Source organism: Monodon monoceros, unplaced genomic scaffold (assembly GCF_005190385.1).
Source record: "Monodon monoceros isolate NGI ecotype Baffin Bay Population unplaced genomic scaffold, NGI_Narwhal_1 Super_Scaffold_2, whole genome shotgun sequence".
Taxonomy (NCBI): domain Eukaryota; kingdom Metazoa; phylum Chordata; class Mammalia; order Artiodactyla; family Monodontidae; genus Monodon; species Monodon monoceros.
Window position 1 is genome coordinate 6,264,072 of NW_021703776.1, and position 14,816 is coordinate 6,278,887.

At 51.4% G+C, this 14,816-nt stretch overlaps 1 protein-coding gene across 5 annotated transcripts in view; it reads left to right on the forward strand.

The window, feature by feature from the left end:
* The window catches only part of EGFR (epidermal growth factor receptor), a 188,152-nt gene that overhangs the window by 171,445 nt on the left and 1,891 nt on the right, over positions 1–14,816 (forward strand). For all 5 annotated transcript variants that reach the window (XM_029234455.1, XM_029234453.1, XM_029234454.1 and 2 more), the window contains 5 exons: positions 7,224–7,379; positions 8,208–8,283; positions 11,304–11,450; positions 12,716–12,813; positions 14,278–14,445. In XM_029234455.1, the coding sequence (XP_029090288.1) occupies positions 7,224–7,379; positions 8,208–8,283; positions 11,304–11,450; positions 12,716–12,813; positions 14,278–14,445 (645 nt within the window). The remainder of the gene's footprint in view (positions 1–7,223; positions 7,380–8,207; positions 8,284–11,303; positions 11,451–12,715; positions 12,814–14,277; positions 14,446–14,816) is intronic.

Sequence of the window (14,816 nt, forward strand, 5' to 3'; positions counted from 1 at the left end):
TGCTGCTGCCCCGGTCAGGCAGGGCATCCAGAGCTCTGCACACCTGCCTGGGTGAAGAGGCCCAGCTCACCAGAGGGTGCCTAGGTATTTAGCATATTCTGATTATCTTGTGTCAGTTGGCAGCTCCACAAAAGTGACTTCTTATGTGATGCGACGCATAGCCTTGGCAAGTTCTGCCCGGTACAGAACCGGGCTTGTGACTCTGGGAGATTCACAACTCAATTCTGGCTTTTCTTAGGCGAGTTGTCTCTCTGTGGCCGCAGAAGGGCCTCTGCCGTCTGTCCTCCCGGCAGCGAGAACGGTGCTGGGTAGCCTCTGTGAGGTGCCCACTTGGGCCCCAGTACGCACCCCATGCTCACCTCTTTGGTTTTTTCGCCATATTTTGACTAATTTGTTAGATTTGTGACGAAAATCTAAGCTGAAACATTGTCTCATTCTAGTTCTATATCGACTTTCTCTCCCTAGAGCAGCGTCTCCTATTTCTGGTCCTCTCTCGTTCATGAGCTTTTCCCCTTCTCTCCTTGGCAACCCTGCATTCAGATCTGCCTGTTCACAAGTGTCTGCATAGATGGAAGTTTATTTGACCCCCAAAATCAGTCTTCTGCCAGCACGAGGAAGAAACAAACACCTGACCACGGCAGTGCCTGCCACAGGGCGAGTTCAGCTGTGCCCGGGCCCTGGTCAGCCATGAGTTTCCAAAGTTCCTGAGTTGACTTTCCAGGGCCTGCAAGTTTTCCAAGACAGTGCTCTATATAATATTACTCAGAATTTCACCTTGTTATTTCAATCCACTGCTCTGCCTGTTGAACTCTGTTTAGGTTCACTTTCATCCAGAGTCGGTTCACGTTGCAGCTGTTAGATTTGTCTGCAATGGAGCTGCTTCCTATTTCACAAGAGAAACCTAAGCCACTGTACTTGAATAGCTGTGGCGATGCAGTGTCTGTCCTTGCAGGGAAAGGAAAGTAATGGTTTCTTCAGCTGTAAAGAGAGAAATTTGCTCTTGGGTTAGTGACTGTTTACCTAAGGATTGAACAGTTTTCTCTGTAAAAGTTAGAAGTGAAACTACCCAGAAACACTTAGTGGCTGACCAGAAACTAATCTTGGTGGCGTTTTCGAGGTGGGATTTATTGACTTACAAACGTCCTCCCTGATTCACAAAGGCACAGGCTCTCTTGGGAAGTTTTCCAGTATTGATGGAGACCTGGGTACCATTACGCAGGTTTATTGTCCTGGCTAAACTGCTAAGAGGACAAATAAAATTATATCACGGGCAAGAGAAAAAAAACAGAGGTGGCCTAGTGGGGAATCTTGCTGGGGTTGGGAAAGCAGAGGTGCCCTTCCACGCAGGGTGAGAGTGGATTCTAGACTCAAGTCTCAGGAGGCCGTGGAGACGTCACCTGCTCCCTCATCACCGCTTCCTAAGCTCCTGGCTCGGGAAGGTACGGGGGGCTCTCACTCACGGGGAGTGACTTAGGTGCTGCGGAAAGCGTATGCATTCTTCCTGGCTACATAAGCCAGCTAGTGAATCCCAAAATCATTAGATGGGATAATAATGTAGTAAAATGTTAGCATGCAAAAGATGCTGTCTGTCATCAATTCAGTTTAGAGAACACCGCTGCCGCGCCAGGCTCATTCCTCTTAGAGCACCGCAGAGCACATGACTGCCAACTCCTGCATAAATCAGCTCTCTAGGCTGTGATTAATTTCACATTTTCACACACCTTTGGGACCACAGAGCTTTCTTTCACCTAACCTGGATTAAGATCTCACAGAAGTGAGTTTTTAGAGAGACGATATACGTTTCAGATACTTGACCAGGCCCTGGTGAGGTTTGAAGGTAGCTGGGGGCTGGGGTCGAGGGGTGGGTGGATGCTGTCAGAAGGAAACCGACCACAACTTCAGAAGCACCGAACTACGCCTAGTTCGTTCTATAAGATGAGATTTAATAAGGATGAACTTCAGAAAACATTCCATTCGAAGGATCCAGTTTTCAAGCAGACGGGATACTTAAGTTTGGTCTAAATTCATCTGAAAAGGCCCCAGAGTTTTCACTGCTCACACACTTCTAGGCGCTTTCGGGGCACGAGAGCAGCGAAGAGAAGACCCATCCAGGTGAGGAGAGGAAGGTGGTCCTGCCGATGACGTAGCAGAGCGTGCTGGCCACTCATGTCTGGGTCTAGGTGCCGTGTCATGACACCCACATCGACAAATTATAGCCTGGTCGTGAGAGATGAGCAGGGGTGGGAGAGAATGAAAATCATGCTGGAAGAGGGGCCGTTGTCTGTCAGCCTCGCACAGCCTTTGGGGGCAGGGGGGAGACGCTGACCGTCCTGTGCACGGCCTCCTGTCTGGGCCCAGGTAGCTCTGGCCCTCACGCCCATGTCTGCTCCCCCATCGCCTGGCTTTCCTGTGCTCCAGATCAGGACTCCTGAAGGTGAAAGGTGAGGTTCCAGGCAGCCCCCACCCTGCTGACTAACTGTGCAGCCTGAGGGTGGTGATTCAGCCTCCGGCCTCCAGCCTCCATCCACGCGGCTAGAGAGGAAGACGCTTCCTAAGAGCTGATTCAGCTGCAGAGCAGGTACCTGCGTAAAACCCTGGGCAGCAAGACCGCAGACAGGGGCAGAGCCACACAGCAGATCCGGTTACCACATATTCTACTTATTTGAATTATTTTTTTATTTCTTCTCACGTCGTTCCACAAGATTGCAGTTGAACTTAACCTAAATGATCGCTTTACAGTATGTCACTATAAAGCCAAAAGCTGTTGTACTCTTAAAGCACATTCATCGACTTCTGGTCATTTCACTTGGTGATTTCTTGAGCATTTATCTGTCAGTGTCAGGTATCATGTGAAATACGTATATAAAGAAGACAAAATTTCCTATCTCCCCAAACTTGCAAACAGGTGAGGAAAACAGATCCATACAGAGGTAACAGTGCAGCAGGAGATGAGTGGGTCAGAGCAGGAGAGCCGAGGGACGAGACTCCCAGAGGCTGCTCTACGCGTCACGTGGGCACGGCCCAGTGGGCTTAGTCGGCCAGCCAAGCGCCAGGTGCGGGGACGGCAGTGGTGAGGCGGCCGCCCTGCACCCTCGGGAGCCTGGACGTGGCTCTGGCGCTGTGGACACGAGTGAGAGCCCGTCCCTGTCCTGGGGACCATCTGAGGCGGCAGTGAGAGGTGGCCAAGAGACACTGAGGGCTGCCGGGAGCTGAGGGGCAGGCCGGAGGGGAGGGGAGACCCCGCAGGAACCTGCAAGCGCCGCTTCATCACGAAAGCAAAGGGCGCCACGCGGGAAGTTATTCATGATCAGACTTTGTTGGGAAGTGTAGCAGGACGTGGCAGCAGCCTAATTCCAGGTCATGGCACAAGGGGTGGAGAAGAGAGGATGGATTTGGCATTTAGGAGGAAATGATGGCAATCACAGCACCGAGGGAGGACTCTCTGGGCCCCGTCCTAAGTGCTCCATGTGGATTAACTCATTTAATCCTCTGAGTAGCCCGTTTTACATATGGGGGAGAGCGAGGCAAGGGGTGTTGAAGTAACTTGCCCAGGTCTCAAGCTAGGAAGTAGCAAAATCGAGATTCCACCCCAGGGCTCCTTGCTCCCAAGTCTGTGCTTTTCCCCAGCACTTGATGTCACGGGTCAGAGTGGAGCCCACAGGCTGGTGAGCCTAGCAGGCCTCCTGTCCCTACACAGCAGGAGGTTGGGGCCTGGAATAGGAAATTCGGACACTTCCCTGCCTCTTCTGAGGGCAGGGGTTCGGTGGTGTGGACGCCGTGCTTTGCTTTACTCTGCCAGAACCTTCTGCCTACCCCTCCGCTTCCTATCCTGCCACCTCCGTAGTCACCAAGTCAGTGTCCGCCCCCACTACCCACCACTTCCCCACATGGTGGTGAAAACATACACTAGAAATGCAGCGCATTCCTGCCTCTCGCTCTGGGCGCCTCCTAAGAGTTGCAGGATGCTGCAGGGCCTGGGAATACGGTCCGTATGTGTCACACCCAGTCCAGGCCTCTCTCCTTCCCCGGGTGTTGTGCGAGGAAAGTCTTTAAAACCCTCGTGAAGCATCCTGTGTCTCCTGTGCATTCAGGTCCCAGGGTGGCTCTTCAGATCCCCTTTTAACCTCAGGATTGCAGCATCCATCCTAGCTGTCCTGTGTTAACTAGCAAAATAAATACGTTCCATTAGGTTAAAGTGAGGACCTCAGAGAGGATGCGTTTCCAAGAGGCCCCATGAGGCTGACACTGATGGTATTGCTTCCTGTGGTTCTCTGTTTGGATTCTGAGAGTTTACGAGCGATGTCAGGGCTCTTATCTTTGGTGCTGGTTAAACTATAACTCTGCTGGGCCTAGAGTTATAACTGAGATGGCCTTTCAAACCGCCATATTATGTGGGACAGAGACCAAGGAATAGAGTTTTATCTAAGTTCAAATGAGTCTAATCTTGTCCCAAAATTATGTCTGATTTAAACCCCTCTAGCTGTGTGCTCCAGACACGTACTGCTCTTTCCTGCCCTTTCCCAAGCCTTCTCTGAAGGCTGGTGTTATGAGAAAACGTTGCAGTGTATTGCAGTTGCTCTGCTCCTTTAAAAATCTGAGGCGGGTTGGGGGGGGCGGTGGGGAGGGAGGGGCGGGGGTGGAGCTAGTTCCTTTGTTAAGATTCCCATCCACCTGCCCTTGGGCACGCTCAGCTTTGGCGGCTCAGGGCCGAGATGCTGGGGTGTGGCATCCGTCGGAAGCAATCTCTGGGTCTGCAGACAAGTCTCACTTGGAGGCCCCAGCAGGAAATTAAGGGCACGGTCCCAGTGGTGGCCTCAGAGCTCTGGGGTCCTGGGGCAGCTGTCGAGGCTGTTGTGTGGGTACCAGACCTCCCAGCACCAGGAGAGGCATCTTCGCAGGTGTGTTTGAAGTGCCTGGCTCGGAACTGTCGGCCGCTATTATCATTCATTCATCCCTTCCTTCCGTCATCTTAAGCGAGCTTTTGTAAAAAATGTATCCAGTGCACCAGATCCTCTGTTAGGCACGTAAAGAGGCAGAAAGAAAGTTCACGATGATAGTTAAATGTAGCTGGAAATGCCCTCTGAAGTCCTCCTGTGGGCTTAGTGAACCACAGGGGAGACGGATGCTGCTGAAAGGAGCCCCGTGAAGCGGGGGAGGTGCCAGGGAGCAGGAAGTCCTCAGCTAGAAAGCCCTGCTTCTGTCTCCCTCTCCACGCTCCATGCTCCATCCCGAAGGAATGATTCCTAACCTGGAAGTGCTATTCCAGGGAAGCACCTGCCCACCTCCTCTTGAATAGACGTGAGCCCATTAACCTTATTTCCCGACACCTGAGACATCTTAGAAAGGAACCATTTAAATCAAACAGCATCTTAAACATTCAGGAGCTTTCTAGATAATACAGTGCACACATGGGAATCTTTTTTTTCCCCCCCCAAGAAAAGAAAAACATTAAAAGCTTCAAAAATAGCCCTCAAAGACTAATTCCTGGGTAGTGTCTTTATGAGATCCTGCTTTCCTGTGATGGCTAGTTTAACTCTAGAAAGAAAATTTGTAAACTTCAGTTTGATGTGACAAGTTAATTAGTAATTTTTACCTAATATCTATGCAAAAGGAAGCAATGAATTTGCCAGAAAATTTGGGATCTCTCCTTATCTACAGAGGTATTCCCTACATTTGCACTAAAATGAAGAGAGCTACATGCAAAAGGCTCGAGAGTAATGCAGAGTTGGTTTTGCCCATTCATTTCCATTTTGTGCCCTTCGGTAAGCATTTCTGTGGTGCCTGCCCTTCACTGGAGGAGAGTTCATGAGTGTCGGCTGTAAAGGAGGCTGGAAATGTGGTCCACCTCCCTGGCTGGGGAGAGGAGAGGCGCCTTTGTGAGCAAGTAGGAGAGGACGTGGTTCCAGCCACACAGGCCGTGTGCAGAGCTTGACCCTCCGGCTTGGCTTCTCCTGCCTGCCCGTCTGGCCCTGCACAGGGGCGAGGGCTGCCAAGCTCATGTCAACGGGTTAGAGCTTGCGAGGGTCCAAGGGAAGCTTGGCTCAGCTGGGCAGGCTTCAAGCCATGAACAGGGGCAGGAAGTGAGCCCGCCTGTCAGGGGAGAAAGGGCAGGTGACAGAGACACCAAGGAGGCTGTGGACAAGGGCTAGAGGTGAAGGGTCACACAGTTAGCCCTTCGTAGCCGCGGTCCTGCATCTGCAGAGTCAGCCAACTGTGGATCAAAAATATGTGGGAAGAAAATTCCAGAAAGCTCCAAAAAACAAAAGTTGAATTGGCTGGGTGCAAACAACTGTTTACATAGCATTTACATGTTTACAAGTATGTACATTGTATGAGGTGTTATAAGTAATCTAGTGGTGATTTAAAGTATGCAAGAGGATGTGTGTAGGTAACAAACACTTGCTCCATTTTTTTGTAAGGGACTTGAATATCTACGGATTTTGGTTAGGGGGGTGGCAGGGAGAGGGGGTCCCAGAACCAGCCTCATGGGTACCAGGGGCTGACTGTACAGCCGAGAATTCACTGTGTGTCGGGCACTGTGCTGGGTACTTCTCAAGTATTCTGTCTTTCTTTCTCTTCCAGCCTTGATTCTGATTCCAGCAGTTATGGAGGCAGCCAGGGAGGGGGTAGGGAGTGGCACCTTGTATCCATAAAAGCAAATTCAATATCCATGTGATTTCAATTTCAAAAAGAGAAAATAAAACAGGACCAAAACCTTCACTGGTCGTGAATCACGTACGCTGGTCCAGGAGAGCGTGATGAGAGCCCTGGGTCCTGGGGAGGTGGCGCCCCAGACGCGCTGGCGCGGGGAAGGCGAGGCCGGGCAGGTGGGGTCGGCCGTCCCAAGCAGCGAGCAGCGTGTAACCAGGTCACGGCCGACGGCGGGGCTCCTGCTGTGTCACTGGCCTCTTCTATTTGTTCAGCTGAGTTTGAAACTTGAGTAACTGGACGGAGAGAAGGTAGTAAGTCAGCAGCTAGCTATGTCTTCATCTCTTCCCCTTTTCGTCCATGGAGCAGGTAGACTCTGGTCTCTGATGTGACCAGGTGCAAGTCACTGTGTCCGTGGAGGGCAGTCTGTCCGCAGACAGGCTCCGGCTCGGAGGCTGTCGCGTACGTGACGCTGCACCCTGCGCTGGGGCGCCCGCCCTCTGTCTGATCCCCGCCGCGCCCTCCAGGGGAGCCCGCTGAGCACCCGCCCCTCACCACGCCGCCCCGTCTTGCAGGGCATGAACTACCTGGAAGACCGGCGCCTGGTGCACCGAGACCTGGCGGCCAGGAATGTGCTGGTGAAGACGCCGCAGCACATCAAGATCACGGATTTTGGCCTGGCCAAACTGCTCGGCGCCGAGGAGAAAGAATACCACGCGGAGGGGGGCAAGGTAAGGAGCGGGCCTGTAAAGGGCGAGCACTGCCCTGCCAGCAGGCTGACCCGTGTGGGGGCCATCCTCGGGGCCTGCTGGGTGAGCTCACAGCTGCCACCAGCACCTGGGTCCAGCCAGGCTCTTCTGGCCGTGCAGCCAGAGCTGCCCGCGGAGCAGGACTTGCTGGGAAGGTGCGTAAAGAGGTTTCTGATACACTCAGAGGCCAGAGGCGGTACACGTGAGCTCAGCTCCATCGCTAGGTGACCGTTAGCCAAGGGTAGGTGTCAACCTCCCACTCCTGGGTAAAGCCCGTTCAGAAGAACAGCTGGGAGAGCGGCACAGAAAGGGCCCCGTGTTGTTCCAGCAGCTCCCGAGGGGCGCTGGCCGCGGCCGCATTGGCTTCTTCCTCTCGGACGGGCCCGGGCCTTCTCCAGGGGGGCTGTCCCAGCAGCGAGGGGTGCGGGTGTCCTGATAGGCCCTCCAGAACGCCCTGGCTCAGCTGCTCCCGTCTTCGCTCTCACTGTGGCCCGCACGGCTCCAAGCGGCTAGCCCTGCAAACAGCCACAGGGCACAGCCAGGGCCCCCAGGTGCCAGCACGTGCACCCAGCTCAGCAGAACAGCCCACGGACCAAAGGGCCTCAGCTCTGGGCCTAACAGAGGCCCTGTTCTCTACCAGACTAAAGCCTCTCCCTACCGGCTGGGAAGGTGCACTGGGCCTGGGTTGGGCTGGGGGTGGCCCGGCTTCATCACCTTTGTTGCTTGTAATGTATTCCGGTGTGATTTACTTTTATTCAACAGAGGGGAGCTAACTGTTGTCTTCTTACTTTTCTCTCTCATCATCCCAAGGTGCCTATCAAGTGGATGGCTTTGGAATCAATTTTACACCGAATTTATACCCACCAGAGTGACGTCTGGAGCTACGGTGAGTCGAAATCCCGAGGCTGATGAATCAGGGCTGAGGCCGCACCGGCTTGTGTTGTTCATGCGCGTTGTGCGCTCTGCCGTCCAGGACAGTGACTTAACAATCACGTAATCACCACTGTCTGTCTGCTGTACTAGAAAACGTGAAAAAGGAAACTGAGTCTAACTCCCGTACCAAGTGTCAGTGGAGAGAACAGTGAGCTTGTCAGGAGAGCGGGTAACGGGAGGGAAGGAACTTGAACCTAGGAGACGCCTGTACCCCCAAATCAAACTAAAGGCGACCTCTTGCCCTGAATCTGAAGTGAACCAGAGGGAGATGACAAATCAGGTTTCATGGGGAAGAGTTTCCCAGTAGAGAAATGTGGTTTTATGATGGACTACCTCGCGGTGGTTTTGGTTTCATATAGTGAGCGGTCATCTTTGTGTATCAGAGAGAATGGCTTCAGGAAATGCACTGTGAGGGTGTGTTTGTGGGGAAATGTGAGGAAAGGGAAATAGTTACTGTTTCCAGCTCTCGTGAAGGCCGTCTCGTCGGGGTCTGATTCTTCTTCCTTCAGAGCCCACGCAGCCCTGTGCTCCGTCCTCTGACGGGCTTCCCTGTCTTCAGACACACCTTTCACGCTCTCGCCTCGTCCTCTGTACAGAGCATTTCCTGAGTCCGCAGGGGCCTTGCCTTTTAGGAAGGCATTTCCACTGGCTGCCGTGCTGGGGTGCTTCCACCTCTGTTACTGCAGGCAGTCCTCCCTGTCACCCAGAATCAGCCCAAAGGTTGCAAAACACCTGACCTGCATTGAACTATGTATGCAGCAGCAGCCTATCCCAGCTGTGAACGCAACAGAGGTGAAGGGGTCACCCACCTCCATGGAAACGTGTATTTGGGGAGAGCAATAGTGAAAGGAATCTCCAAGAGGAATTTAGCCATTATTACAAAAACAAAATCATTCAGGAGATTGTCCATTTAGCATTTCTTTCACAGCATTATTAACTTCCTAATATTCCGAATACATTTTTAAAAATTGCATGGGTCTTTGTCTTTTCTGCTATAATGTAAGCTTTACAAAGACGGAGATCTTTGTGAACGAATAAGTGAATTTTCATTTATACCTGTGAGCTGAGCTGCTCACAATGAACTAGATAAGGAAACAAAGCTATTCTGATGCCTTATTTTCAGTCATGTTCAAGAAATGTCTACCCCCCCAGGGGGATGGGAAGAAATGCCGCTTTCCCATTTGTGGTCCTGCCCAGAGCTGTCATTGTCATTGTCACAGCCCAAGCCACCCCCCCGCCACCCCCAGTGACACCAAGGAGGGGCTCCTCCTGGGTCTTCTCTGGGCTCGTTTTACACCCACTCATCTATTCTCCAAACAGCAGGAAAATGTATTTTTAAACTACTTTAGACGTTCGCTTCTCTGCTTAACATCCTTCTTTGGTGTTCCACATATGTTCCAGATAAAACCTGAGCCCCTCACCGTGATCAGTTGGGATCAGAAGTGGTCTGCCTTTCCCAGCCTACCGGCTGCGCTCTCCCCGGGCCCTGTGTGTCCACTCGCAGCCCGCACTGGGGCCACGTTTGTCCAGTAAATGAAAACTCTCCGACTCAGTGACTTAATCCCCGTGAATGATTACAACCGACATCAGAAAGTCAGCATCACCACGGGGGCGCTGTGTCTTTCGTCTCAGTGGAAATCATGTTGTCAGTGATTCTAATCTGTTGTCCTGGCAGTACGCCAGACCTGTTACAACGTGAACCTGAGTTTTTAGGCTAAAAACATATCCTGTTACCACTGTCTAGGCTCCAGTCGAGGCAAAGTAGTTTAGTCAGTTAGGGACCTATGTGTTCCGCTTAGGAGTTGAAAAGAGAGAGAATTCATAGCACCTTCCAGCCCCACTCATACCCCACAACCGGGTACACACACCGCCCTCTTTCACCGATTTGTTCCGAAACCTGAAAAGCTGCCTTCCCGCAGGAATTCATTGTGTGTGTTTAAACGCAATGTCTAAACCTAGTTAGAGAAGGACCGATCGACTTTAAAGATCCGGACCTGAGATTTTCTTTCTTTCATCAAGTCCATATTGATTCCGTGGTGGGCAGGACAGAAGAATCTATTTTCTTGTCCCTGGACCACTGCTTTTCTTCATTCTTCAGCCTTGCATTTTGTGTGTTAATTCGGGTCATTCGGTTTTGGAATGACCTCTGAAAAATCTATGCAGATCCGTGGTGATACACATTTAGGAGCCAATCTCAAGAAAAGGGGTGGTTAGACTAGTTGGAGACCAGGAAGGCCCCGGGTCCCTGTGTCTGGTCCCTCCCTGTGTGGTCTGGGAACCCGGGCTCAGGCCCACTGCACTCATCGCTAGTGGCACCTCGCTGTCCAGGTGGGGACACACTGCCCACGGCATTTGCGTGCTTCTGGAGCAGAGAATTCCATCAAGGGAGGCGCGGAGATGGAAGGACCATCAGAGCTTCGGAACAGTCTTAAAAAACACCAATTCTAAAATTACTCCTGCTTTGACTTTTTTAATCATGACGATTGATTGATGTTGAAATTAAAAGTATGGGGTTTTTATATTTATCGAAGGGAACACAGGGGGATTTTCTTCCAATTTTTTTATTCTTTAAAAACACAGTTGATAACCTTGCTGGTAAGTCACCTGGGGCCGATGATATCTGGGTGTGGAACTCCAGCTCCACAGACCGTAATCCGTATGTTTCAGAGTGGTGGTATTCCCTTTGCTGTTATTACTAAAGTTTACTATTTATTGGCCGCTTACTATTTGCCTGGGATCGTCTGAACATTGCAGTTGTGTTATCTTGTTTGGTCCTCACAACTGTCCTATGAGGCAGACGCTGTCATCACCCCCCTTTACAGGGAGCTGAACTGAGACTTCGAGCATCAAGCAAATTGCCCAAGGCCACAGACGTGGGTTTTTAAACCTTAGAAACAGTATGTCAACAATGATGACTAAAGACAAGGTGCAGTGATTATTATTGACTCACACAGCAACGCTTCTTCCTCTTAGGAGTCACCGTTTGGGAGTTGATGACCTTTGGGTCCAAGCCTTACGACGGGATCCCCGCGAGTGAGATCTCAACCGTCCTGGAGAAGGGAGAACGCCTGCCTCAGCCGCCCATCTGCACCATCGACGTCTACATGATCATGGTCAAGTGTGAGTGGCCGGCTGCACCTGGCCCTGGGCTGCCCTGAGCCAAGCGCCCCAGGCCTTCGACGCCCTGAAGACATGCTGTCACAGTCCATAGGCAGGCACATCTGTAAACACCCCCTCAGACACTTCTGGAAGCACTTACCTGACGCACTGAGCGCTGTGAGCTGACGTTTGCCCATGTTCACAAGCGAACAAGTAAAATCCAAGTCCTCCATAAGCCATTGCACCAAAATATTCTTCTCTCTGAGTTGCTCAGTGAAAAAGCTGCCCCACTTTTTGAAGCCTGTTACCAGAGAGACTGTTTTTAAATGCCTAACAATGAGTAGCCACAAGAGGTTAATAGAATCGGCATTTCTGCTTTGACGTAAACCTTTTCAGATAGTGGATTTATGTGAGGCCTTCTGCAGTGGTAGCAAGTAAACATTTTAATCCAAGTAAGAATGTGTAGCTTGATTGTGACACTACCGCACCGTCAGAATCACAAATTCAGTAGGCTCTGCGGGTAACATTACATGTATGATGAGCATTTATACAGAAGGTAGCACAGGGAATGTGATCGAGTTAATGTAAATATTAAGCCTTTCTGAACTTTAGACCACAGAGTTAATCACTTTTAACGTCCTTGCTTTAGGTTGCGGAAGCTGGGATCCAGAGAGGTTACATGATTTGTGTAAGGTCACATAGCAGTCTGGCCCAGAATAGCTTGACATCCTGCTGATAGAAAATAAATAACCCCCAGGAATCAGGAGGATTTCCAGTCGATAGCTGTTCCTCCAGCATGTTTAATCTAGACTTGGATCATCGTTTACTCAAATGCACTGGCACGGTTGACAGAAGTATCCCCACCATGGAAGGCACTGAAGCATCCCTGTCACGTGCACATGTGATTGCTTCAGTGTGTAATACAGTGAAAGCACCAGGGTGTGGAATTCCCAAATGCCGAGGTTCTTAAGAAAGTCCCCAATTTTCCCTAAACCGAATCTGGTTTCCAGCTTACTAGACTGCTGAGTGAATATGGATGAGGGTGAATGTCAAAGGAGGACTTTACTGAGAGACTTGGACTCGGGGCACCCTACAGTCCGAGCAGTTCACAGAAACAGTAATCAGTGCTGGTTTGCCAAGACTGAAAAGCCCGTCTCAAAGATTAGGTTTCGTCCTCGTTTATTTGTCTAAAAGAATCTCACCGTAAGTGCTTTCTTTCAGCGATGCCATCTTTATCACTTCTTTCAGCGTTCTAGTTGCACTGACTTTCCTCCTTCCTTCCCCAGGCTGGATGATTGATGCAGACAGTCGCCCAAAGTTCCGTGAGTTGATCATTGAATTCTCCAAAATGGCCCGAGACCCCCAGCGCTACCTTGTCATCCAGGTACCAGATCCCAGTCTGCACACCCACTGGGAAAATCCATCTAATATGCATCAAATGTCACTGTGCTCCGTCCGGTGCCGACACAGCCCCCCCGTCTCGCAGGTCACACCATTAATCCTCAGTGCATTAGAACAAGCGCAGCCCAAGCTGTGGACTAAGTGGAGTGTGCCGTGGGGCCCCCAGCTCCATCTGCCGCCCCTGTGAGCCCCTCACACTCGGCTCATATCATGGTCCCCTTAGCCAAAGCCTTATGTTGCTCTCCTGGAGGACCAGGGCTTTGGTGTCGGGCAAACCTGGCTTCAGATCCCTGACTCTGTACTTACAACGTTAGGTTAACAAAACTAAGCTCGCAGAGCTGCTTCAAAGATTCAGTGAAATAATACATGCAAAACACTTTGCCAAACGCCTAAAGGTTCTGCTCAGCAATCACAGGGTGTGTGTGTTGGAGGGGAGGGACCCCACACCACCAAGCAAGCAATTCTCCAGCACCAGCTGGTGTCCTTCAGTTCAGCTCGATCTGACACTGTCCACCTGGAGACAGCGTCAGATCCCACAGTCCTCCAGGGCCGCTTCCCCTGCCTCCAGTTCAGATGCCCGTCCCAAGTCCAGGTTGTCACCTGGGCATCTGACCATCTGGCAGAAGGTTCCCACAATCCCCTCCTCGGGTTCCATTAATTTGCTGGAGTGGCTTTCAGAACTCCGAAAATCTCTTTACTTACTGGATCACTGGTTTACTATAGAAGGGTATAACTCAGGAACAGCCAGACAGAAGAGATGCACGGGGCAAGGCATGGGAGAAGGGCACAGTTTCCGTGCTGTCTGGGTGCACCACTCCCCCCAGATCTCCAGCGGTTCACCACCCCGAAGCTCTGAACCCTGTCCTTCTGGGTTTTTATGGAGGCTTCATTACATAGCCCTGATTAAATCACTGGTCATTGGCAGTAGATTCGACCCCTAGTCCCCCTGCGCTCCCTGGAGGTTAGGGGCGAGACTGAAAGTTCCGACCGTGTGATCACATGGTTGTCTCCACTGGCCACGAGCCCCCATCTTTAGGTGCTTCCAGAAGTCTCCTGGTTAACGTAAGAGACACATAGGGAATTCCAGGGGTTTAGGAGCTCTGTGCCAGGAGCAGGGAAGACGACCAGATGTGTACTTCTCATGGTACACAGCACAGCACTCAGTGAATGCTGCGGCTTTGGCCCTTCCTTTTTCCTCCTGAGCTGTCTGCATTTCCTTTGAGGACTTTGAGACATCAGGGAATTTTCAGTGTCTTAGTTCCAGGTCTGGGGACATGGAAGGAGGAGCTGTACTTCACAGACCCGGGCAGGGGGAGGGGGGACGAGTGTATTAGAACTAAACTGGCAAACACACAAACACCTGCTGACAGCAGACCCGCCTCGACAGCCAGTGGGTGGAACAGCGGCTCTCTGGACCTTTCTAATGGTCTCACAATCTCTGTGCCAGGGGGACGAGAGAATGCATTTGCCAAGCCCCACGGACTCCAACTTCTACCGCACCCTGATGGACGAAGAGGACATGCAAGATGTTGTGGATGCGGACGAGTACCTCATCCCCCAGCAGGGCTTCTTCCACAGCCCCGCCAGCTCCCGGACGCCCCTCCTCAGTTCTCTGGTACCAAAGTCACTCTTGTTCAAGCTCTGCCTCCTGGTTTGAACAGGTTGAGTTTTAGCAAAAAATGATAGCCGTCTTGTGGAACTCACACAGAGACAAAGAAGTAGACGTTAACCAGACGGTAAAGGCAAAATCAGAATGAAGCAATTCAGTGTATTAATTATCTTACTGCATTGCAACAACTGGGTCATACCCTTTTCTGGTCCACTAAGGAACAGCGTTAAATCAGAACTAAATCTAGTTTTTCTAAAGCTAATGAGGCAAGACGAAATCAAGCCCCTTTAACCGTGCCCACTCCCGGAGGCCCCCCCCCACCCCGACCTGCTCTCAGTGGGGATGGGTGAGCGTCCACGTGCACCGTAAACAGCTGT